The sequence below is a fragment of the Ammodytes marinus genome (genome assembly GCF_949987685.1).
Source record: "Ammodytes marinus genome assembly, chromosome: 10".
Lineage (NCBI taxonomy): Eukaryota > Metazoa > Chordata > Actinopteri > Uranoscopiformes > Ammodytidae > Ammodytes > Ammodytes marinus.
Window position 1 is genome coordinate 17539232 of NC_137214.1, and position 24464 is coordinate 17563695.

The window sequence follows — 24464 nt, forward strand, 5'->3', positions numbered from 1 at the left end:
GTCCATCTACAATTTAGCACACTAAGGTCTGATCTGGGATGAATAAGGATTTAATGAAGGGAAGCGAAGCTTGGTTGACTATGGCCAACATTTCTGTTTTTTGTTAAGTATGTATCTGCAGCATGTTGAACCATTTGAATAATTTTAGTACAAGCACGTGTCAGGCCATATTGCTTTACTCATGTGTTATATTTTTCTACTGTCACTCCAACACCGGTCTCAGAAGACTCTATGCTCCCCTCTAATGAAGTTTCTAAGTTGTCAGAAATTCAATAACAGCTTTTGATTCTTCAGTTTATGAGTAATTTAAAAGTTAAGAACTTTCACTTCTACATGTAACTTACATTCAGTCAAAAATGTATCCTTCAGTAGAACATAGTGTCTAGTGTGGAGTCTGTGGGCCTCTACAAATAGTCCAATCTCCTAACCTATAAGCCTCCTTTCCTATACCTTAACCCTTAAACGTCATCGGGGTTAAGGAGAGATGAAAGGTGCTTCCTATCGAACATAGGAAAAGACGGCACTGTTTCAAATGAATTCGACTCCACTTTTCCTAACCGACGTCATTGCGCGACGGCGAGTATTGCTGACGTGAGTCACTAGTGTGAAACTACACTATTTTCCGAAAATGGACTACAACAAGCGCTCGTTTGATCCATGCGTTCTTTTCATATTGATTTTAATCAGGTTGTCGCCAACAGAGTGAGAATCACTTAGAGCGGACTTGGCCAAGGGGAATATTGAAGCCCAATTCACATGAGAAAAAAATAGGCTACACTTATGTTGATGTTGAAATTAACTGCCCCCTGTAATCTTCATTAAATGTGAAGTTGTCATTTTATTTTCTTATGGTGTAAATTATGTGCTACGAAAATAACTACTATGATGTTGGTCTTTTATGAGTTCTTTATTATCTTTATGGGGGGGGGGGGGGTATTTTGTTTTAGCCGAGTTAAATCTTGCTCTCTGCTCTTCTCCTCTCTTCTGTTTTACCTCTCGTTCGTATTCGTGTAGAGTCGGTAAACTCCGGCGGTGGCCTGTTGCTTTAAATATTGCAGCCGTAAAGGATTATGGGATACCACTATCTCCTTTCCTTTCGCATAGGTTGGTCCGGAGTAACCTATGCTAAAGGAGGGTTAAAGGGTGAATCGAGGCTCCTTTCCTATGCCTTTCCTAAGCATTTTGAGAATTCCAATCACCTATCCTCTGAGCACTTCTGGGTCATCTCGATAGGAAAGGAAATTTCCTATGCAAAAAAGACTATTCGTAGAGGCCCTGTGTGTGTGTGTGTGTGTGTGTGTGTGTGTGTGTGTGTGTGTGTGTGTGTGTGTGTGTGTGTGTGTGTGTGTGTGTGTGTGTGTGTGTGTGTGTGTGTGTGTGTGTGTGTGTGTGTGTGTGTGTGTGTGTGTGTGTGTGTGTGTGTGTGTGTGTGTGTGTGTGTGTGTGTGTGTGTGTGTGTGTGTGTGTGTGTGTGTGTGTGTGTGTGTGTGTGTGTGTGTGTGTGTGTGTGTGTGTGAGATAGAGAGAGAGAGAGAGAGCCAGAGGCAACCTCTAGAGCAGTAGAGGTCGTAGGTCATTGAGACAGGTAGTGCTTAGAGGCCAGGCTGCTTGTGACCATACAGCTTTGTGAAGAGGATTAAATTCTGAATGACAGCGTTGAAAAAGTCACTGTAAGTCAGACTTAATGCAGGGTCACGTTGCAATATCCCCTCTCCTGTGACAGAGCACAGAATTTATATATTAGGCTGGGGATCACAAAGCACTGATGTCACTAAAGTGTAGGCCACTAGAGAGTATGCCAAACACCTGACCCCTCTTAAAATGGAATTCTGGCTTTGCCCTTGGAATTTGCTATATCCCCTCTAAATCAATGTACCACCTTTTATCCCAAAAGGTAATTCTGAAATCCCACTTTCTCATTTATCCTGCATGTCTCTCTCTTTCCAGATGGGAACCGTAATATGACAATGGCTCCTAACTCCATGACGATGGCCATGTCGGACCCCGGCGCCTGGGCAGCAGCCATGAGTAACCTTGGGCTGCCTCCCATAAGCATGACTGGACAGCAGCTTATGCCAGGTAAGCCGCAGAAAATGTGCTGTATGCTGCCAAACCACTCTCACCCGGTGCCACACCAAACGACACTGCATTGTCCAGTGAAAATATATGGGTGTGTGGATTTCTATCCCACAGCTCATGAAAAAAGAGAAAAAAAAACCTTGTATTGTTTAGATATATGTTGACAGTTTGTGTAGTTCAAAATATATACTGTTAGTACTGTATAGCTTCCTACATGTTTTGGGGTTGGGAGGAAAAAACGGCTGCCAAGAAGTTACAGAACCCCTTTTTGGTTGTTGTTGGCTGGAATTCAGAGACAGGCTGGATTTTGTTTTTGTTGAAGTAGGGATGAGTAATAGTGTTTCCTCCCCCTCTGCCCTTGAGCAAGTGGGTGAGCATCAGCAGTGGAGCAGTAGTACTCACATCACCGGGGCAGCTCCAGTTGCATCAATGTATGTATGTCTGGAGCCTCCCCTCCTCTGCACCTACTCCTCCAGGCATTTATGATTACAGATATGCTGTGAGCTCATTTTCCTGCACAAGTAAAGGTTTTTAAATGCCAAGTGATGTGTCCAGAGGATGACTACTTGTGAATGTTTTTTTAACACACATGTGGGACTTGTGGGAGCGGTACGTCGATCAAGTCTGACACATTCTAGCTAGGTGCACATGGAAACGCTGTTCCACTATCGTCACTGAATAGTTGGTCATCCTCATCCAGCCCCAATGGGGTTGACTACGTTCAGCCGTCCAGGCTGCACATATAGGTTTCTGATTTCACAGCCAGGTGTGGGACTGGAATCGCTCTTCTCGTCTATCTTGTACTGTTGCAATGTAAAATACCTTTCAAAAGGCTCTAACAATGTGCGTAGACCTAAAGCCATGATGTATAACTAGTGCCTGCTTTGGTGAGGTCACACTGGGGCAGCAGCTGAAAAGATGCCAGAAGAGTGTGTGTGTGTGTGTGTGTGTGTGTGTGTGTGTGTGTGGAATATCAAATGTGCCAAGTTTACAACAGAGGGGTTTAGGGCAGGATAATATTGTTGCATGCTGATCCCTTCTGTATTACCTACCTTGTTTGAAGTATAGATATGTCAACATCGCAATAATCCCTCTAAGGCCTAGTCTCTTAAACCATGGTTTACAACCCCAACTGAAGCATAGGCAGACTTATTCTGTTGAAGAGTATGACTCAGTGGATGAGGCTATGCCCTGTGTACACAAATGTCACAGTTGCAGCGCAATAATACAAATAGTCAACAGGAAAATAAAGTGTTTAGACAATGATGCATTAAAGTGGTTTTGAATGTACTAAAAGCTCAAATAACAAGCTGTCAATACTGTGCCTAAATAACTTTAGGCAGTATTTCACATACAAGGAGTCAATCATTCCTACAGGACAAGATTGCCAGTAGAAGTATAGCAGCAGTCACCCTAGAGGTTTACAGAAGTTTTCACAACACCCATGCTGAAGCCCTTTCTGTGAACACACACAACACCATTATTGATCATCGTGCTAATATTTGCGCCAATTTAGACATCAAATACGAAAGACTGCAAGCTTCATCTATCTGTTAAGGTTAATCCTTGCTGTCATTCAAACAAGGATGATTTGCATTAAGATACATCAATACTTAATTCAGAAACCACAGCCATTTTACAGAAAGATTCAAAGCTGTTTGATACACTAAGTTAAGGCTCTTGTTTAATTCCTATTAGCTCACATGCTGTACATAAGTTACCAACCCTTTAAATTACTATCAGATTCACCTAAAAGGGGGCATGTCTGAAAATGGCTTAGGTGACTGTCTTTGTAAGTTAAATCGGATTTGCATTCTTTAAGTCACTGCACTTTGAATGTGTCACTTATCTGCAAGTAGCACACTCTGTTCTCTAAGTTTGGTTTTACAATGGATCCACGGACCACTGTAGTATAGTTGGTATCATGCAGTGGTAAAATTGAAGGTAAGATGCAATGATAGAACCTATTCCACTGCCCAGGGGCCTCATTTATAAAGCTTGCTGCGCACAGAAACCTTGCGTAAACAGGCAGAAATTGCGGTAAAATGTGCGGTGGCAAAACGTTGGTATTTATAGAGAAATTATTTGCGGAGAATTGTGCGTATTCCCACAGCAACTTTTGACCATGCGTAGAGCTCACGCAAGGTTTTCCTGACTCGGGGAATCAGCGACCCTCAACACCAACACCATGAAATAAAGCTCAGTCATCAGAAAAACACACACATATTACTATGAAATGCTTGACATCCAATATATTTAATCAATTATATGTATGAGCATACCTATAGTTGCGAATATAGGCCACTGTAGTATATTGCATGCAGTTATGATGTTGGTTGATTTAGGCTACTTATCAAGTAGGTATTTACATGTTTTGGTTGTATCTTTTAATTGAATCTTCTAGCGCTACTCTATACTAATATACGTCGGGAGGTGTGTCCGTGACGTGAGTGGCCAGCGGGAGAGCAAGTCTATATTTTAGGCGGTGTGTCAGAAGTTTTTTACAAAGTTAAAGCCAACAAATGTATTTAAAACTGTATATTTCGTTAGATAAAATCATGTTATGAATTTAGCAAATCATTACATGCATCTCTTTCCTATAGCAATTCACCCTGGAAGTTTTAACTACAAGATCACGTTGTTGGAAATGTGTGGATCTCACGTGAGGGAAACAATGCTCTGGAACAAACTACAATGCATTATTTCACTTCTCAGAACACATTTTATATATAATACGTGATATTTCATACAGTACACAGTTGGGCAAAACTGCTTTACAAAGACTACTACTGACTGTGCCAATCATGATATGTGATAAATGCGCGCCTGTGTATGTGTGTTTGTTTTGTGCCAGAAACTGCAGCACATGCACATCACAGGCTTTCTTCCTTCCCAGCCGCTTTCTTTGCGGCCGGTTGCCTCCCTTTTTTCCTCATGTCAGTCAAAATTCCGTGCTTATTAAGAGCGTCATCATATTCAGGAGCTATTTAGCCTTCGCCATGTATGGTAGATTGTGGGATGAAACTGGGAGGTGAAGTGGGAGGACACGGGGTGGAGATCGTCTGCGCACAATTCACCGCAGATGGGTAGCCTAATTATAAAGGGAAGATTGCGTGCAGGTGTGCGCCGCACAGTTTTATAAATCAGATTTTTTTTTTTGCGTAGCACATTATTGGTTTTGTGCGGACGCAATGTTTTAGGATGGTTTCTACGCACACCGTTATAAATGAGGCCCAAGGTCTCCTGTCCCAAGTTTGTGCTGGCAAGTGGGATTGATGCAATGAAAAAGGATACACTGAAATTACTCTGGGAGACGGAGTTATGACTCTATCCTGTCTAGGCACGCAAACACTCATTTAAACATCCATAAACAGTAAGGGACACTCACATGCAAAACACACACAAAGCAGCTGCTAAGTTCCACCAGACAACTTCTGGTTTAGGCTACAGACAAAAGGATCCAGTTTTGACTTCATTATGATGATTAGCTACATGGGAATTTGCCAAATAAACAAAGCTCAAACCTTTCTGCAAATCCTTCCAGCCTACATTATAGTAAAGCATGAATGATTAACTGTATGGCAGCTCCAAAGAAGCAAATTCAAAGAATCAAGTTAAACATATTCTACCAAATAGCAATTAGTGAGGGCTGTGGAGAATGTGTCCATTCAACAAGCTGCTACATGTTTTTTTCAATTGTTTTCCTTTTTTTAGCAACTCTTGATCATCATAAAAACATTTTACAAATCAGAGAGCTGTGTCATTGATATGTCCTTCAGGGAGCACACACACACACACACACACACACACACACACACACACACACACACACACACACACACATAACACTGCAACATTAATTTCACAACACTGGGCAAATATTTAAAATCTTAAAGATTAATGAAGCATCGATGAGTGTGCCCATTTGTTTATTCTTTTTCAATGTCATTACAACCTCAGAAGGCATCTCATGGCAAGGTTTGCTGCATTGACAATCACCTAACACATGATTTTCATATGTGTCTTTACATCTGTGAGTCCATATTTAAGATAAATGTGTGTGGAGATTGCTGTCTTCCGCTACTGTGGTTCACCTTTTGAGTCTAAATAGTGGTGTTTACTTCTCCCACAGTGCAAACAGCCTCTGCCAGCCCTCTTTTTCAAGAGTATCATAAACATTACCGACAGAGTGGGGACATGTCCAGCATGATGGATATGGAGGGAAACATTTGTTGAGAGGAGAAGGGGGGTTCTTTGGGGCATACAACGGGTTATGCCTTAGTTGTGGCAATATATCTTCATTAAAGTGGTTTTGCCGAAGCGGTGTCTGAAGGACCCATTGCAGAGGAGGGAGGAAAAAAGAGATGGAAGAGAGGGAAAGGGACATTCAGGTGAAGTGGACAGCTGTGGCTCCCCTCACTGATCATCTGGAGAAGCAGATGGTGCTTCCCCACCTCTGCCTCTTCCTTCCTCCTCTCTGTTTCCCTATTCCCCCGCCCTCTCAGTCGCTCCCTCGCCAGCTCAAATTACCCAACATCTTCATTTATGTCTCATTACGGCTGAGTCAGCCACTGGAATCCCACAGACACATTGGAGCACACACTGGTTATTTTACAGGGCTGGTCACTTTCTCAGTTTTAGCCTCCACTCCTCAAACGGTACATGTGTTGAACTGGGTTTCACTGCAAACAGAGTGCATATCAATTCAAGTGCATATATTTATAATATCAAATGTATACATTATATATACAGTCATATGAAAAAGTTTGGGAACCCCTCTCAGCCGGCATTATAATTGACTCTGCTTTCACAAAAAAATATAAAAGTGGTATGTCTTTAATTTACCAGGAACAGTTAAGTACTGGGATGTTTTCCAAACAAAGATTTTTTGAAAAGCAGTATTTGGTTGTATGAAATAAAATAAAATAAAATGTGAAAAACTCTGTGCAAAAATATGGGTACCCTTGTGGTTTTGTTGATTTTAATGCCTGTAACAGCATGTAAAACTGATGACTTTAAACACAAAGTTGGTTGGATTATGTTGTTAAGCCTTGAACCTCATATAATTGTCTGTTTAATCATGAGAAAATGTATTTTAGGTGCCTAAATGCAAGTTGCACTTCTCTTTGACTCTCTGCTGAAGTGAGACAGAATGGGATCATCAAAACAGCTCCCAAAAGATCTGAAAAAAAAAGATTGTTCATTGTCATGGTTTAGGGGAAGGCTACAAGAAGCTTTCCCAAAGGTTTCAATTGTCAATTTCGACTGTAGGGAACGTTGTCAGGAAATGGAAGGACACAGGCAGAGTGGCAGTTAAACCCAGGCATGGCAGACCAAGAAAAAAACAGGAGCGGCATAGGTGGAGGATTGTGAGAATGGTTGCACACAACCCACAGATCACCTCCAAAGGCCTGCAAGAACATCTGGCTGCATATGGTGCATCTGTACATCGTTCAACAATTCAGCCCAATTTGCACCAAAACATCTGCTTTTTATAAAGACCAAATAACTTAATGTTTGTCTCATCAGTCCAAAGCATTTTCTTCCAATATGAATCTGGCTTGTCTAAATGAGCTTTTGCATACTCCATGCAACTGTATCTTTGGCGTGGGCACAGAAAGGGCTTCCTTCTCATCACCCGGCCATACAGATGTTTTGGTGCAAATTGCACTGAATTGTAGAACCATGTACAGATACACAATCTGCAGCCAGATGTTCTTGCAGGTCTTTTGGAGGTGATCTTTGGGTTGTGTGCAACCATTCTCACAATCCGCCGCATATGCCGCTCTTGTACTTTTCTTGGTCTGCTAGACCTGGGTTTAACTGCAACTGTGCCTGTGTCCTTCCATTCCCTGACAACGTTCCTTACAGTAGAAATTGACAATTGAAACCTTTGGGAAAGCTTCTTGTAGCCTTCCCCTAAACCATGACAATGAATAATCTTTGTTTTTAAGATCTTTTGGGAGCTGTTTTGATGATCCCATTCTGTCTCACTTCAGCAGAGAGTCAAAGAGAAATGCAACTTGCATTTAGGCACCTAAAATACATTTTCTCATGATTAAACAGACAATTCTATGAGGTTCAAGGCTTAACAACATAATCCAACCAACTTTGTGTTTAAAATCATCAGTTTTACATGCTGTTACAGGCATTAACATCAACAAAACCACAAGGGTTCCCATATTTTTGCACAGCCAGTTTTTCACATTTTATTTTATTTCATACAACCAAATACTGCTTTTCAAAAAATCTTTGTTTGGAAAACATCCCAGTACTTAGCTGTTCCTGGTAAATTAAAGACATACCACTTTTATATTTTTTTTTGTGAAAGCAGAGTCAATTATAATGCCGGCTGAGAGGGGTTCCCAAACTTTTTCACATGATTGTATATATTTACTGTATATACTGTATATAAAGGAGCAAGTTGAGGATATCCCCTGGCACCGAGGTGTTTCAGGAGCGTCCAGCTGGGAGGAGGCTTTGGGGAAGACCCAGTACTAGGTGGTTCGGTTCGGTTATTTTAGATTTCCATTTGCCAAAATTTGGGTAGGGTACGGATATAAGTGAGCCTAACCGCTCTAAGCCGCTCCCATTTTCAGTACTCCTCCGTTCCGTACCATCCGCCTGAAAGGGTGCCGAAAAGGTGGAGCTACACACTCCGTCCGTTGATTGGTCGAAAGAATCATTTCCGCCGTGCGTAGTCACCTCGGCAAGAGAGAAGAGAGTCTTGTGTTTTGGCCAAAAATGTGAGTGCAGCAGTGTGTGGTGTTTTTCCTCGTCATTAAATTAATCAGTGGGCTACACTGTATACCACTGCTACGATGTCACATAGACATAGACAGCGCTGTTCGCTCGCTGTCTCTGTCGGCTTTTACCAAGCCGTCCCTGTGCATTTACCGGCGTAATACGCTCACAACACGGGGGAAATAAATAAAGAAGCGGCTGTTTTGACCAAGCAAAAACGAGAGACCGCTGGCTTGACCACAGTTGTTCCACAGCCCGATAGTTTGACCCATATTCTGGCGGCAGCTATCGCAGTCCAGCTTTTCATTTGCCAACATTCATTTGGCTTTTCATTTGGCAACAGTTGGGTAGGGTCCCAAAATAATGCCTCGTTTCCACCGAGTAGAGCGGGTCGGATCGGAGCGGTTCGGTCCGGGTAGTTTGGCTTTTCATTTGCCAAAAGTTGGGTAGGGTACGGTTTAAGCGCACCTAACCGCTCTGAGCCGCTCCTAATCTCAGTACTCCTCCGTAGGGGTACTAGCCGCCTGAAAGGGTGCCTAAAAGGCGGAGCTACACACTGCCGTCATTTGATTGGTCGAAAGAATCATTTCCGCCATGTGTAGTCATCTCGGCAAGAGTGAAGCTAGTCTTGTGTTTTGGCGAAAATGTGAGCACAGCTCTGTTTATTGTGTGGTGTTTTTCCTCGTCAATAAATGAATCAGTTGGTTACACTGTGTCCCATAGTCACGTAGCTGCCGCAGCCAGCACTGTTCGCTCACTGTCTCTATGCAACCTGGTATCACGCCGAGGCGTCACTTCCAGACGCATGGACCGGTGGCTCTATCTCACGCCTTGCCTGACCAGGGCGGCTATTACACACGCGCACCTCCCGCCGTCCAAATGAACGGAGGAATAGTCTAAATTAACGGAGGAATAGCACCAACAGGGGCCGACATGTTCTCCCAGGAATAGCACGTACTATCTAGCTGCAGCCCCCTCGGTGGTTAGGGTTAGGGCAAGGGGACAGGGAGAGGTTATAATATAGATAAAACATTGACGGAAAACCGCGGCCGCCATCTTGACTACGGAGGTGCGCGTGTAAAAGAGCCGCCCTGGTCAGGCAAGGCGTGAAATACAGCCGCCGGTCCATGCGTCTGGAAGTGACGCCTCGGCGTGAGATCGGGTTGCTCTATGAGTTGCGCCGAGCCGTCTCTGTGTGTTTACGCCATAGATAGTAGTAAATACACGCTCACAACAACACGGGGGGAATAAATAAAGAAGCGGCTGGTTTGAATCATTTCCGCCGTGTGTAGTCACCTCGGCTAGAGTGAAGAGAGTGTTGGCGAAAATGTGAGCGCGGCACTGTTTATTGTGTGGTGTTTTTCATCGTCATTAAATGAATCAGTTGGCTACACTGTGTCCCACTGCTACAATGTCACGTAGCTGCCGCAGCCAGCGCTGTTCGCTCACTGTCTTTATCAGTTGCACCGAGCCGTCTTTGTGCTCACAACAACACGGGGGGAATAAATAAAGAAGCGGCTGGTTTGACCAAGCACATCAAGAGACCATTGGCTTGACCACAGTTGTTCCACAGCCCGATAGTTTGACCCACATTCTGGCGGCGGCTATCGCAGTCCAGCCTAAACCCCGCCCTACCAGTAAGGGTAGGGTCGGCGGTGGAAACAACACCGAGATTCTTAAAAGTGAGCTGTCCCGCTCTGAGCCGCTCCGATCCGACCCGCTCTACTCGGTGGAAACGAGGCATAAGCAAGCTAAACCGCTCTGAGCCGCTCCTATTTTCTATATAGGAGCGGCCAGTTTGGCGAAAGAGAGAGGCCGCTGGCTTTACCGCAGTTGTTCCACGATACCTGATACTTTTAGACCCATATTCTGGTGGCGGCTATCGCCGTCCAGCCTAAAGCCTGCCCTACCATAAGGGTATAGGCTATTGGGTCTGCGGTGGAAACACCACCATATTTAGCGTAAGCGTGCTGTCCCGCTCTAAGCCGCTCCGACCCGATCTGCTCCGCTCGGTGGAAACGAGGCATTAGTCATTTAATAACATGTTACACATAATCTAGTAAAGGCTATGCTATCCATGCTTAAAAGGAAGTAAGTGAGGTAGTTGGTGAGAGAATTGGTCAGACAAAGTGAATTATATCAGTTTGAAGTTCTCCAACTAGCTTATCTTATTTGACTCCACTCCCACCATCTCTCTCTGTGTCCACCTTTTAACCATTTATGAAGAGGAAACCTGGGGTCAATTCAAGTTGACTGCTAAGTGCAGTCTGAGTTGTGACTGCATGTCCACAATGCCTGTTCTGCAAGCACTTAAACAGGCAGCTGAAAGGAGGCCTCCTAGCAGTTAACCTGACCTTTGCTGAACTTCATCCATAATCTATAGGGTTGACTTTCAGATGCATGACATGCATGGTCATATTCAGTCTGTTAGCTCTGCAACTCTTGAACCTTTTTAGCCACTCTGAGTCTGAACACAGCGCACACAAATGCATACATCCCCCAAACCCCCGAGCCTCAGGCATGTATGCGCGCGCACACACACACACACACACACACACACACACACACACACACACACACACACACACACACACACACACAAAGAGAGCATAACTTTACACAAACTACAAGAGCTGGGCACACATGCCCTCATACACATGTTTTATGTTTTATGGCCTTTGAACTTATCCAAGTGAATGAGCAATCAACTCTACATCATGACTATACTAGCTTGCTCTGTTTTGACTCTTAAGTAAAGAAATCTTATTGCTGTGCTGTTCTTCATTATTTATATTCAAGGACAAGCCATGCTCAGCCAAGCCCACCGTCTAGAAACCAAACTAGTAGATAAAGAGAAGAAGAAAAACAGATGCATAATTGTCTTGTTGACATGTCCTTTTGTCCCAATCTAAAACAGGCTCTTGCAAAACCTCCCCGAACCTTTCGTACATAATTTATTTTAGGTTTTTTGAACCTGATCCAAAAGAGTCCCCAAGAAAAGCTAAGAGCCAAATGGAATAGCCCAGACTGAAAGCTTGCGTAACGAACAGACCGAAACAGAAAGAGAAGACACACATTAGCAGTTGTATGAATTTTCACCAATTAAGGAGCGGTCACCTTTAAAAACAGCAAGAATGCATGTCATTTGTCCTGTATTTCACAGTTCACACTCTACGTCGCACTTCAAAACCCCTTTTTGCTTGTCTAATGAGTATGACGCTGCACTTCAGGTATTACATTCACACGCACAAACCTCAGATCTGTGGCAATAGAGGACAGGATGCTACCTGACCAATTAGACCGAATACAATTTTGATCAGGCCCTTCTCAGACCCCCGCTGCTTTTGAGAGGCAGCATGCATCAGTGAATGAAATGCTTCCAATGCGGTACGTCACCTAATTGCTCATTATATTACAATGTGTCATTTGTATGACAGCTTTAAAGTAGCTCAAAGCCTGGTTCCAAGCCATGCTTCACAACTGTTGGACCTATTTTTATACTGAACAGACATAAATGCTGCAGTTTATACTGAGCATCAAACCACTGATAGAAAACAAACAAAGTGTATGTTCATAAATATCACAGTTTCCCTTTAACTTATAGTCTATGCATTATATCCTCTATTATGTAATCAGTTTAAATTAAGAGGCACATTTATATGTTTTATCTTGTTGTGAGATGTTTTACTTTACAAACAGTTTAGGTATGTGATCATCAGCCTCACTATGTCCAAATCCACACATGTACGCACAACGACAGATGTCAAGGTCACGTATGCAAATGTCAATCATTGTGGAAGTTGTTGCATGTAGCCTCATTTCCACTTCTAAGGTCATGAATAGATGTAGAGATGCCCTTAACTACCTGTTTTCAAATTAAAATGTCTGCCTGATCCGCTTGTCTTTACACAAGTAAATTAAATCAATTATATAGGGGAAGTTCACCAGCTGTGTGTGCAGCATCATTTTCTTATCTTTTTTGAATTTCTTTACAGTCCATTACACACAATGTTAATACAGAATACATCATTTATTTCTCACTTGTATTTTCAGTTTCAACTTAAATCCCCCCTCATTTCATTTGTGATTGAATTACTTCTTAAATTAAATATTCATTGCTAACAAATCAAAAAGCTAGTAAGCCATCCGTCTTTTTTAACAGATTTTGCATGTGCGTTTTTTTGGTCAAAATCGGCTAGTATCTTCTCGCTGTCTGCTACCTTTTCCAACTGTGTGCGCGCTAAAAATAAATCTTGTGTTCATACATAGCCCAGGGTCTGTAAAGTGGTATGTACACAAACCCGGACAACACTTCTCCAACTAATCAGCTACTGGCAGCGTTTGTTAGGGAGGGGGGATTTGTTTTGTTGGTCAGTTCAAATATCAACAAGCTTTCTCTGGAATTGCTTACCCCACCTTTAATGTTACTGAATCTGAGCTGGTTAACTTGTATTCAATTTGACTTGTATTGGCCATACATATTATAGGTCTGTTGGTTGGTAGTTGATAGATATGGTCAGGGAGGGTGAATTGAAGTTGTGTATGTGAGCACAGTGTTAGTGTTGGGAAATTGAAGGGAGGTTTTTATATATCTGAGTCATACACCCCTACTGTGATGACAGAGGGAAAGCCAGAGAATTGTCTCCTCTCTCCATCACATATGATAACGTCTGCATTCCCTCTCTCTCTCTCTCTCTCTCTCTCTCTCTCTCTCTCTCTGACCTTGTTACCGCTTGAGCTACCACTTATTATCACAAACACGCAGACAATTTCATCTCTAAATCTGGCAGGATTTATTCACTCTGGCAGCTATGTCTGAGACACTATCTAATGGATATAATTAAGCTTTTTTCAGGAGTTTTCTAAAGATTTCATGACTCTTAACTCATATTTTCCTCAACAGAAAGATGAAGGCAGGTTACAGATCACATCCCTGCATTTTGAATTTCTAATGGTCAATTTGACCACTACTTGTGTAGTCTTCACGATCAAAAAATTATATGTATAGGCCACGGATATTAATTTTTTTCCTTCTTGGTCACTAAATATTCGCAACCATGTTTTAGCATGAAAAGGCTAAAACAAGGCTAATATTGTTACGACCGACCTTCCCAGGCTCGTTAGTCGGCCAATAAACATGGAATAACTCACACAAAACCATGAATCAGCGTTTAAACAATAGCGTAATGTTTATTAAAGCAATCCCAAACTCACATCAACTGGGGGGCTGTAAAATAAAAGGAAAACGGGAGGAAGCCTGGGACAGCCACAGTTGGACTGCGTTATCCAAGTAGGTCTTCCTCCAACTAAACTATACCCCGGCCCCTCTAAAGATACGATCAAAACAAAAAGAACACCAAACTAACAGGTCGGAACTCGGAACTACCAAGTCAGACATTTCTGAGTTCCGAGTATAAAGGAACGCAGCATTCAACTGAAACTGGCGCGCAACTTCGACGTCATCATTTTCAGCCACTCGCTCTGTTCGCTGATTAGACCGGCAGCATGCTGCCGGAGCAGGAACCCACGAATACACTGCAGCCCCAGACTGACTACTGAAGTGAAATGAAAATTGAGCGGAAGTAGGTAGGCGGTCAGTGCCAGGCTAGGTAAAATCCTCAGTTTGTCCAACATGTCATAGCAATATGTCAAAAAGTTGTTGAGGTACTTTAGTCTGGACCCAAAGTAGTCAACTGACTGACAAAGCCATTTCTGTAGGCATCCTGCAAGCGCGGCTAAAGTGACTTTTAGTCAAATACCAAATACACTCAACAAAAATATAAACGCAACACTTTTGTTTTTGCTCCCATTTTTCATGAGATGGACTTAAAGATCTAAAATTCATTCCAGATACACAATTGTACCATTTCTCTCAAACATTGTTCACAAATATGTCTAAATGTGTGATAGTGAGCACTTCTGCTTTGCTGAGATAATCCATCCCACCTCACAGGTGTGCCACATCAGGATGCTGATCTGACATCATGATTAGTGCACAGGTGTGCCTTAGACTGTCCACAATAAAAGGCCACTCTGAAATGTGCAGTTTTGTCTCACAGCAAAATGCCACAGATGCCACAAGCATTGAGGGAGCGTGCAATTGGCATGCTGACAGCAGGAATGTCAACCAGATCTGTTGCTCGTGCATTGCATGTTCATTTCTCCACCATAAGCCGTCTCCAGCAACTTCGCACAGCCATTGAAGAGGAGTGGACCAACATTCCACAGGCCACAATTGACAATCTGATAAACTCTATGCGAAGAAGATGTGTTGCACTGCATGAGGCAAATGGTGGTCACACCAGATACTGACTGGTTCTGAGTCCCCAGACCCCCAATAAAGCAAACTGTGGCGCCCAATTTCTTCCCTAAAGATCTCTCACTACATTGGTCTATTTCATCAATCAGTTTGGCCCACCTGATTGTGTTTACCTTGCTCGATTTAAGCAATGCAGCTTAGGGTTCACAAACTTTTGCACATACAACATTTGTCAAATAATTTGTTTTATCTATTTTAACAATTGATTTCTGGAAAAGAAAAATGTTGAATTGATAAACAAACATCTGTTATTTCATATAAAAAATACTGGTATTGAAAAAAAAATATTAATAATGGTTAAAATAAATAAAATTCCAAAAAGCTCAAGGGGTTCACAAACTTTCGCACGACACTGTATGTGGATTGTATACATGTATATATAGATATAGATATGTGGATTGTACAAATATATAGATATATGGATTGTTTAAATTAATATAATGGACATAGATATATGTTTGTATAGATGTATGTATGTATGTATATAATGGATATAGATATATGGAGTTGTATATTTGTATGGATTGTAAATATCATATGTAAAATATCAAATATCAAATATAGTATAACAAATTGTATAGATTTCTAAAAGAAATTATAAGGAACACAGGAAGCTAATATAAATATAAATTATTGAGCTGTGGAAAAGGGGTAGGATTAAATAAATTATCTTCTTCCTACTCCTTTTCAGGCATATCAATTCAATATGTTATTTGTTTATTTTTGTTTATTTTTTTATTTTTTGTGAAATCATTTGAACACATTTTTTTGTATTTTTATGCTTTTCATTTTGTTTTGTAAATTGATATGTCTGAAAAAAATGTAATCAATCAATCAATCAATCAATCAATCAATCAATCAATCAATCAATCAATCAATCAATCTTCATGCATGACAATGCACCATCTCATGCTGCAAAGAATACCTCTGTGTCATTGGCATTTGGGCATACAATGAGAGAAACTCATGGTGTGGCCCCCATCTTCCCCAGACCGCAACCCTATTGAGAACCTTTGGAGCATCCTCAGGCAAAACATATATGAGGTTGGGAGGCAGTTGACATCAGAACAGCAGCTATGGGAGGCTATTCTGGCATCCTGCAAAGATATTCAAGCAGGAACTCTCCAAGAACTCACATTCAAGAATTGGGATGGTGATATCAAATAAGGGGTCCTATGTTAACATGTAACATGGCCTGTTAAGATGTTTTTGATTGAAATAGCTTTTAATTTCACTAAATATGACCTCCTAATGCTGCAAATTCAACAAATGACCATTTTTAGTTGTTTACAACCTATAAAATGTTTTGAAACTCTGTTGTGCATAATAATTTGGAACAGCATTTGCATTTGGAGTTTTTTTATTTTTGAAAAAAATACTTTTATTACAGTATATGTTGAAGTCAGGGGAAAGACCAATAGTGTAAAAAGCAACGATAATTGTGGTCCACAAAACGTACACAGCTACAATCTATGCAGGGCAAAATTAATATCTGTCATATTACAGAAAATGTAATATACTATTCTTCATGGCTAATATAAATTAATGGATTTTTCGACAGACACCTGGAGGAGATTAGAAGTGAAATAGAGATGCAGAGGGGGGAGACAGTTGGCAGGGTGAGCAAAGGGCCAAGTTCCCAGAGGCTTGGGCCTGTCTGTTCATCAGAAAATATTACCCTTATTACCCAGCATGCATCACAGCGACGGTCCGTGTCCCCGCCGACCGCCACCCATGGCTGACTATGCTGAGAGGGAACATTTACTGTGGAAATCACAGCTTGATGAAGGAGGGGCGAGGGGGAGGTGTGTCAAGTCCGCAAAATAATTACAACAGAGACAGCCAGGAGCTTGTTGTAGTAAAAATTGAATTTCTTAACCCATTGATGACTATGGCAATCTAGGATGCATGTCCTTAATGCCTGAGGGTTTTCTGAAAAAATAGTACGAATTGTCAAGTCTACCAAAACCTTAATATCTAAGCCTGTGTAGCACATAGAAACATGAAATAAAATACATTTAAAAGTGAAGGTTCACAGGTTTTATTTAAACATGCTCCCTTAGCGCTTACAAACCAACAAATATTTCTAAAAATCGTCAAAATTAGATGAATTAGAAAATTATTAAATATTGTTAATAAATAGATGCAATGTGTTGTGTGATTTTCGTCAGTAGTCTATAGTAGACCTTGATTCTGCGCACCAAACGCCACTAACTGTTCTGTCACCGACATAGCTGGCGTATTTTTTTTATTATTTTGTTTTATTTTATTTTTTATTTTTTTTGATTGACATGATTTTCGGCAAACCACACAACTTTTGGGTGGTCACGTGGTCTTAAAAAAATCAACAAAACCCACCTCATGTGTATTTGAACCAATGACAGTGCATTCTATGCTGGGAATGCCATGAAAATTAGATAAAATAATAATGCTGCGCGACGCAGCATCAGGCAGGAGAGCCAATGTGGCATCGCGCAGCAGCCGTCATCAATGGGTTAAATTGAATTTCAGTGCTTTTTTTAAAACTCACTGGCAGACTTAAATACATTTAACAATTTTACATTAGAAATGAAGCACCGAAACGACGTACTTCATGTATAAATGTGTTAGAGCCATGGGCGTAGGATTATATAGGGACGGTAGGGTCCCGACCCTACCAAAATCCAGCCTCTACTGTGTAGTCCCTACCAATAATACACCCGCTGTCCGTATTGTTTAGGCAATAATTACAGTACACAAAGGGTTAAAAATCAGTCTCTGCAAGAAGTCCCGCATCTAAACAACTATCGCGCTTTGATTGGCTGTAGCGGTTTCCCGCAAACCTATATTCAACCTGATTGGCTGTCCCCGCTGTCACTCCATCTGCTTGTTAAAAAAAAAAAAAGCTACCGGCAATTTGCTAGTCCCAGACAGGAGGAGCAACAGGACGCCTCAGTGCATAGCTAATATCTGCATCTGCGAGTGTAAGTTCTGCCTTCGGTCACGTCAGCGAGATGGATTTTAATATCAGTGATGTCATTTGCAGTAACACTTATAGCCTATTTGTGTGTGTTTTATGCTTGTGCGTGCGTGCGTGCGTGCGTGCGTGCGTGTGTGTGTGTGTGTGTGTGTAGGATGTCGAAGAAACAAAAACTGGACATAAGAGACTTCTTTAGAAGTCACCGTGTAAGTTAATTAAAAGGTTATATATTTTAGAGCCATAACAATACTGATATTGATTATTAGTCAGCATGGGCTATAATGCCAAAGAGATCCGCATTTTAAGGTATAGGCCTACCATTATTTTCATGTTTTATTTGTGTGGAAAGGGAGCAATGGTTTAAACATTTTCTTTTGGATAAATAAACATTAATTCAATTTAATAACCTTTATTTTCCTTCAAGGTTTCCCTCTCATTTACAGTAACAACAAGCACATTGCAGATGCTCATGTGATTTTATACATATATATTTTGGGGGAATAAAACATAATAATTGTGTGAACATTTTGTCTACCCATGTATGTACCCTAATATATCTGTTCATATGTCATGCATCAACATACTTCTGTCAGGTGACAGACAGTGGAGAGACTGGAGGAGATAGAGGAGGAGAGACTGGAGGAGATAGAGGAGGAGAGGATAGAGAAGGAGAGACTGGAGGAGAGGATAGAGAAGGAGAGACTGGAGGAGATACTGGAGGAGAGGATAGAGAAGGAGAGACTGGAGGAGAGGATAGAGAAGGAGACAGAGGAGGAGATGCTGTAGAAGATGAAGGAGATGCTAGAGAAGGAGAGACTGGGGGAGATGGAAGACAGGCTGGAAATTCACAGGTGAGGTTAATAATGATTAATATGTTAGTCATGAGATTCAGTTGCACCAGAGTAAAGTTGAAAACTCTTCTAAGTTGACTAATTTTCTTTCATTAGTTGCTTTAACCTATAACATTACAGAATGCATATTCTCTTTTGATATTCAGATATGCATTATAAACATGTTAATTAAGCCGATTTATTGATTTTTTTTTTCAATTATCATTGCGAATACAAAAAAAACCTATCAACTTTAGGAAGCACTTTCATATCCCACGGACCCCACCAATGTCCAAATCAAACCTACTCCCTTGGTTAGAGCAGTAGTGGCATGTACACTCACAAAACAGCACACTGGGACTGCATTTAGAAAACAAGCCAGTCAAACAGTGAGCCATAGAGAAAGTGATCAGAGATAAACACACACAGAGACTGGCGGCTTTGCGTGGGCGGTCGGAGAACTACAATGTTTTTTCTTGATGTTTTGGTTGAAGGGCACTTTCATGATCTCTGGGTCTCGGAGGAGTTTCTCACTACAGATCCCTTTTGCGCTGAAACCAATCAAACACTGGGTCATCTCACCGTTCATGATCAAACATGCTATTGTTGCCATAGCAATGATGAGAGAACAGCCAGAATGGATAAAAAATCACCTAGAAGGAGAGACGGCCAAATAATCTTGGCCGTCTCTCCTTCTAGTCTTCACTGCTGCTTTCTGCATATGCACATGCTTTTACAGGACCTCCACGCACACGCTGAGTAGAAATGGAACTGTTGTTTTGGGTTAATTATTGTGGTAAAAGGTGAGCAGATTTCCAAAAGGAAAACCGGGGATAATTTGAGTTTAGTGCCCAATATATCATACAAATACACAGAAATATTGTTGCCGCACCTATCCAGTTACCAAAGCTCTTAATCCTCTGTCAGTGGAGTTGTCTCACGGTCTAAATCGACCATTACTGATCGATGATGATAACAAGCGTAAACTTTGGACCGAGACAGCTCAAAACTGCCCGTATGAAGCTTGCTCAACAGAGTGTAACATTTGCTATTTGTGGAAAAATTGAGAGCAAAACCTTAAGTGCAATGTCTCAAGGCTGTAGCATTAAACTGAGATTACTGTGCTTGTAGACATGTGTATTATTCTGTCTTCTCTTATGGGTTATGACTTGAGAGTGTGATTGCCGACATGTGGTCGCAAAAGGAAAAAAGCACCTCGCAGCTCAACTCTAATGGATCCCATACCAAAACATTACATTTACCTTGATTTTTCATATGGCTGAATTTTATTTTCTCCTCATGTCTTCAGAAACAAAAGAAACAACAACAAACTACCAACATATGCACTGAAATCCAATCTGCTCACTCGTTATCTATCGGTTTTAAATGAAATTTTACAGATGGCTTCATTTGGGGTGAGCATGACACTCCTAATTAGAGTATGTCCTACTCTGAATACAGACTTTATTTGCCCTCAATCATCATTTGATCTTTGAACACATCAAAACAAATATATGGACACTCTTGCAGCTTTTGTGCACATGTAGAGGCATATCAGCTTGAAATCTTGAATGAATGGCGTGGCAAAGCAAATGGAGCAAAACACAAACAAAGCAACAACACAGATACACAGAGTAAGTCAGCCGTGAGCAGTCTGATCATGTCTGTTGAAGGTAGTGTGCTGACCTGAGTTCAGAGTGCTAGAAGCAGGTGAAGGGGGAATGTAACCTTTGAGATGACTTTAAGTCTGATCCCGATGTTTTCCTCCATCACATGAAAACCTTATTTAATCATGTGTACGTTAAGAACAAGAAGTAACAGAAAGTCATGGACACTGACAAACAGAATCACCTTTTCAACAGAAAGAAAAAATAGATGAATGATAATCATTTGTATTATCGGAACAACAGGTCTTCACGCTCGGTTTATAAATGCTGCCCATGTCTCAAATTTCCAGACGTCCATTCAGGATATTACCCATTTCCCCTACCAGTATGAACTGTCAGTGATGGTGAAAAGTCATGCGTGTACAGAGTAACAATAGCGTGCAAATCCATTTTCTTCCCCACTCTTCTCCCACTTGGGTTGAGCACATTTCTGTGACGGAAGATGCCTTCAGGTTTTGAAAGATTGGAGGCTTTTTCTTGAACTCTGCATTCTCTGGCAGCAGCACTCCCAGCTCTGCCAAACTGCAAACACCAACAATAACATCAGTACCGATGTTAATGCCGTCAAATTTTATTTGTTTCATAGTACTTATAATACTACTAATAAAAAATAAGAGTGAGTTGACTAGTCTGATTTTGAACATTTATTCCTGAGGCAGATTGGACAAAATATTGGTGCTGCAGATGCTGGATCCATTTCTCATTTTGCCACCAAGAAATACACTGTCTATCTCTGTGACTGTGGGCAAATCTGATATTTTCTCAACAAAAATTATCAATGGTCAAAGGACTTAAAACAGAAGACTTGACATGTTGGATTTTAGAGGAACTTATTGTTGGATGGCTGCTATGCAGATGCTCCGTACTGTTGTGTAATTGGGCAGGGGAAATGAATATAACGGTATTTTTCTCAACTCTTTGTGAAGTGCATACATGAAAAACCTAGTGTCTCAGAAACTTAGAAGAGTAGGATAGAATTCTTATTCACAAACGATGAACATCTTTCCAACCGTGCAGATGTGTTAAAGACCACTGATGTTTCTCAGCTTCAAGGCAACCACAGTTTTCTATTCATTTGAGAACGGTATGAAAATCCAATTGCTTGAGCTATAGATTATCCAAAGTGCAGTACAGCAAATGCATCTTGTTCAATTTGTGTCATATTTACCCTACTTTTGCAGAGTAATGCTTGAAAGTGCAGACGGTTGGAAAGTCTACCACTCAACTAAGGTGCCTCTGTGTGCTAAACAATCACCCTGGTTCGAAAGTAGTCGGCTGACATTTGGCTGCCAGGAAATATCAAACACAGGAGATGGACAAAAAGAAAACATGGGTGTTCTGAAAACCATACATTATATAAAAGGGCTTCTATTAAGCAGCCAGCTATTGTTTTTCTATCACAACCATTACAAAACAGCAAATACTGGTGTGCTTTTACAGAAATTGGATGTGATTCTGTGGCTCTGTTTGTCTTCACCCCGGCATCAGGTACATCTCCCTCCCTCAGTGTTTTCTATCTTCCTCTCCTCCATCTCACCAGAAGGAGTCATTCATTGCACTTACGACCTAGCTAGCTGTGTTTTCATTATTACCTGCCTCCTCTCCCTGTGTCACCTGGCTTAAGACGAATGCTGGGGTCATCAACAGGAGACAGAGAAAGCCTGTGGCCTACCACCACAGTATCACATCCCTTCATCTCATTTGATGTTTAGTTCAGCAGCACTGTGTCACAGATAACTTTGCTTCAACCCTCACGCTACTCCACTGCATAATAGTGGACCGGGCAAGATTTCTCTGTCTCTCTAGACTCCTCCAGGAAGAAAAATATCCACTTTCTTGCCGGCGCTCTTGGGCGAACATTGCATCCATGTTTTTTTTGTTGTGCTTTTGTTACAGTTTTGTCTCAGTTTTTGGCATGGGGATGGAGACTTAGCATGGCATACACACAAGCACAGCGCAGATGCAGTGGAGACTTGTGGAAGAAGGCAATATATTTTCATGAAGAAAGAAAGCTGGGAATAATTTGGTTTGTTAGTCTGTGTAAAGGACCATAGCATCAGTGTTTGTCTGATGTTACAGGTCATAATTTTTTGTGTGTGCGCGCGCGCGCTCGTGTGTGTGCGTGTGTGTGTGCGTGCGTGCGTGCGTGCGTGCGTGCGTGTGATTTCAACACTCAAAAGGAGAGGGAGGGAATGACAAAAAAACTTAAAAAACAAAATAAAAATAGTTTAAATATTCATGTCGTTCGATGATTAATTCATGTGTTGCTGACATATTCAGTTATTTATAAACCGCTTGGTTGTCACCACCACAGTTGACAGAAATGTTGCTCCGTGTTCATGGAGGAAGTACACGATGTAAAATAGAACATGAAACAGCCGGCGTGTGCCACAGTAAAGGTTAGTTGTGACGGGAAAAGCAGTTTAGGAAACAGAAGCTCATTTCCTACTGTGTGTGTGTGTGTGTGTCTGTCACTGCTTTCCCTGCAGCTGCTGTGTTACTTTGCTATGTATTCTCATTCATGTTTCACTCCCTGCTACAGATTTTGATCCCAGTCTCGGGCTGATGGCCGGCATTGGCCCCATAAATCCCATGATGCCCGGCCTGGGCCTTGTGCCGCCGTCCCTTTCCCAGGATGCACAGCTTCTCCAGGAGATCATCCACTGCAAGAGCTGCACGCTGTTTCCCCCCAACCCCAGTAAGTCTCATAGTAGTTACCGCTGTTGTTGTTGTATCAAATATGAGCGTCACAGAAAACGCTGCAAGCTTAGCAATCTTTTTCGTGGAGCCTTGAGCATGTTTTATTTAGCGATGCAGTAGTGTGCATTATCTATGACCTACCTCTGTCCTGGTCCCTACATGGCTCTGGATGGACACGTATGCGCCACTCCAGCCAGATAGTGTTTGACAATGTGTGAGTGAGTTTTCTACCTTAATGTCACCTTTAATTCCTCTAAGTATCTTTACCCAGAAGAGCGTGGCCAATTTGCATTGCATTTCATCAGGAAGGAGCGGAAAGGAAAGGGAGGGGAGGAATTTAAATAGCTGTTGGGGTGTGTGTATGTATGCGGGCGAGTGCTGTCTGTGATGTCTGTGATTGTATAATTGGAGGAGTGACCTCTGTGAACACATAGTGCACACAGCGTGGCTGTCTCCAATATGCCAGGCCAAAGAGGTGATGGACTCTGTCCTCCTCTCAGGCTGACTCAACCTTATCGCTGCATCTTTTCTTAATCTCTCTTCACCCGCTCGCTCTCTTTTACTCTATTCATATATAATTCTCCCTCTCTCTATTTTTTCCTTTTATTCTAATTCATGTACTGCATCTCCCCTCTGCCTTAAGGGGTCAAATCCACTTAATTACTTGATCACCTCTGAGTCTCCCAGCCCTGACATCCAGGTCAAAAGGTGTCTGTTAGGCTCACAGCGTTACATATGTAGGCTATACAGTATGTACAAGCACTCACTCTCCTTTGCACTCGCATATATGGGCGTTTTTCATTATGTAGTGTGTGTGCATCAAGATCTGAAATGGTTTGGGGTGTATGGCCACCATATCCTTGAGCCTTCAAAAAATGCGTATGAAATGAAAGATGAAGGGACAAGAGGTCCCTGTTCTTGCTAGTGAATACTTAAACAGTCATTATTACTTATGGCTATAGTGCTGTCCTCTGTGTGCTACTACAGGTCATCCATGGTAACTGGGTTAATCTTTCATTTGTGTTCAGAAGGAATAAAAGGAGATTTTCCTTTCTTATTATAAGAAAGCACAAAGCAATCATGCTCTCCGCCTGAGCCCAGAGAAAATGTTGCCAGCACGCGTTGACCACGCATAACAGTAGGGCAACAAAGGTTAAACAGCCAAT

At 41.7% G+C, this 24464-nt stretch overlaps 1 protein-coding gene across 1 annotated transcript in view; it reads left to right on the forward strand.

Moving 5' to 3' along the window:
* Window positions 1–1947: 1947 nt before the first annotated feature.
* Window positions 1948–24464, forward strand: part of LOC307256155 (ecto-NOX disulfide-thiol exchanger 2-like) — a gene marked incomplete at its 3' end in the record, with an annotated part of 75174 nt that continues 52657 nt past the window's right edge. Inside the window, exons 1-2 of the mRNA XM_080035042.1 lie at window positions 1948–2079; window positions 23141–23296. Of these exons, the coding sequence (XP_079891168.1) occupies window positions 1962–2079; window positions 23141–23296 (274 nt within the window). The 5' untranslated portion in view covers window positions 1948–1961. The remainder of the gene's footprint in view (window positions 2080–23140; window positions 23297–24464) is intronic.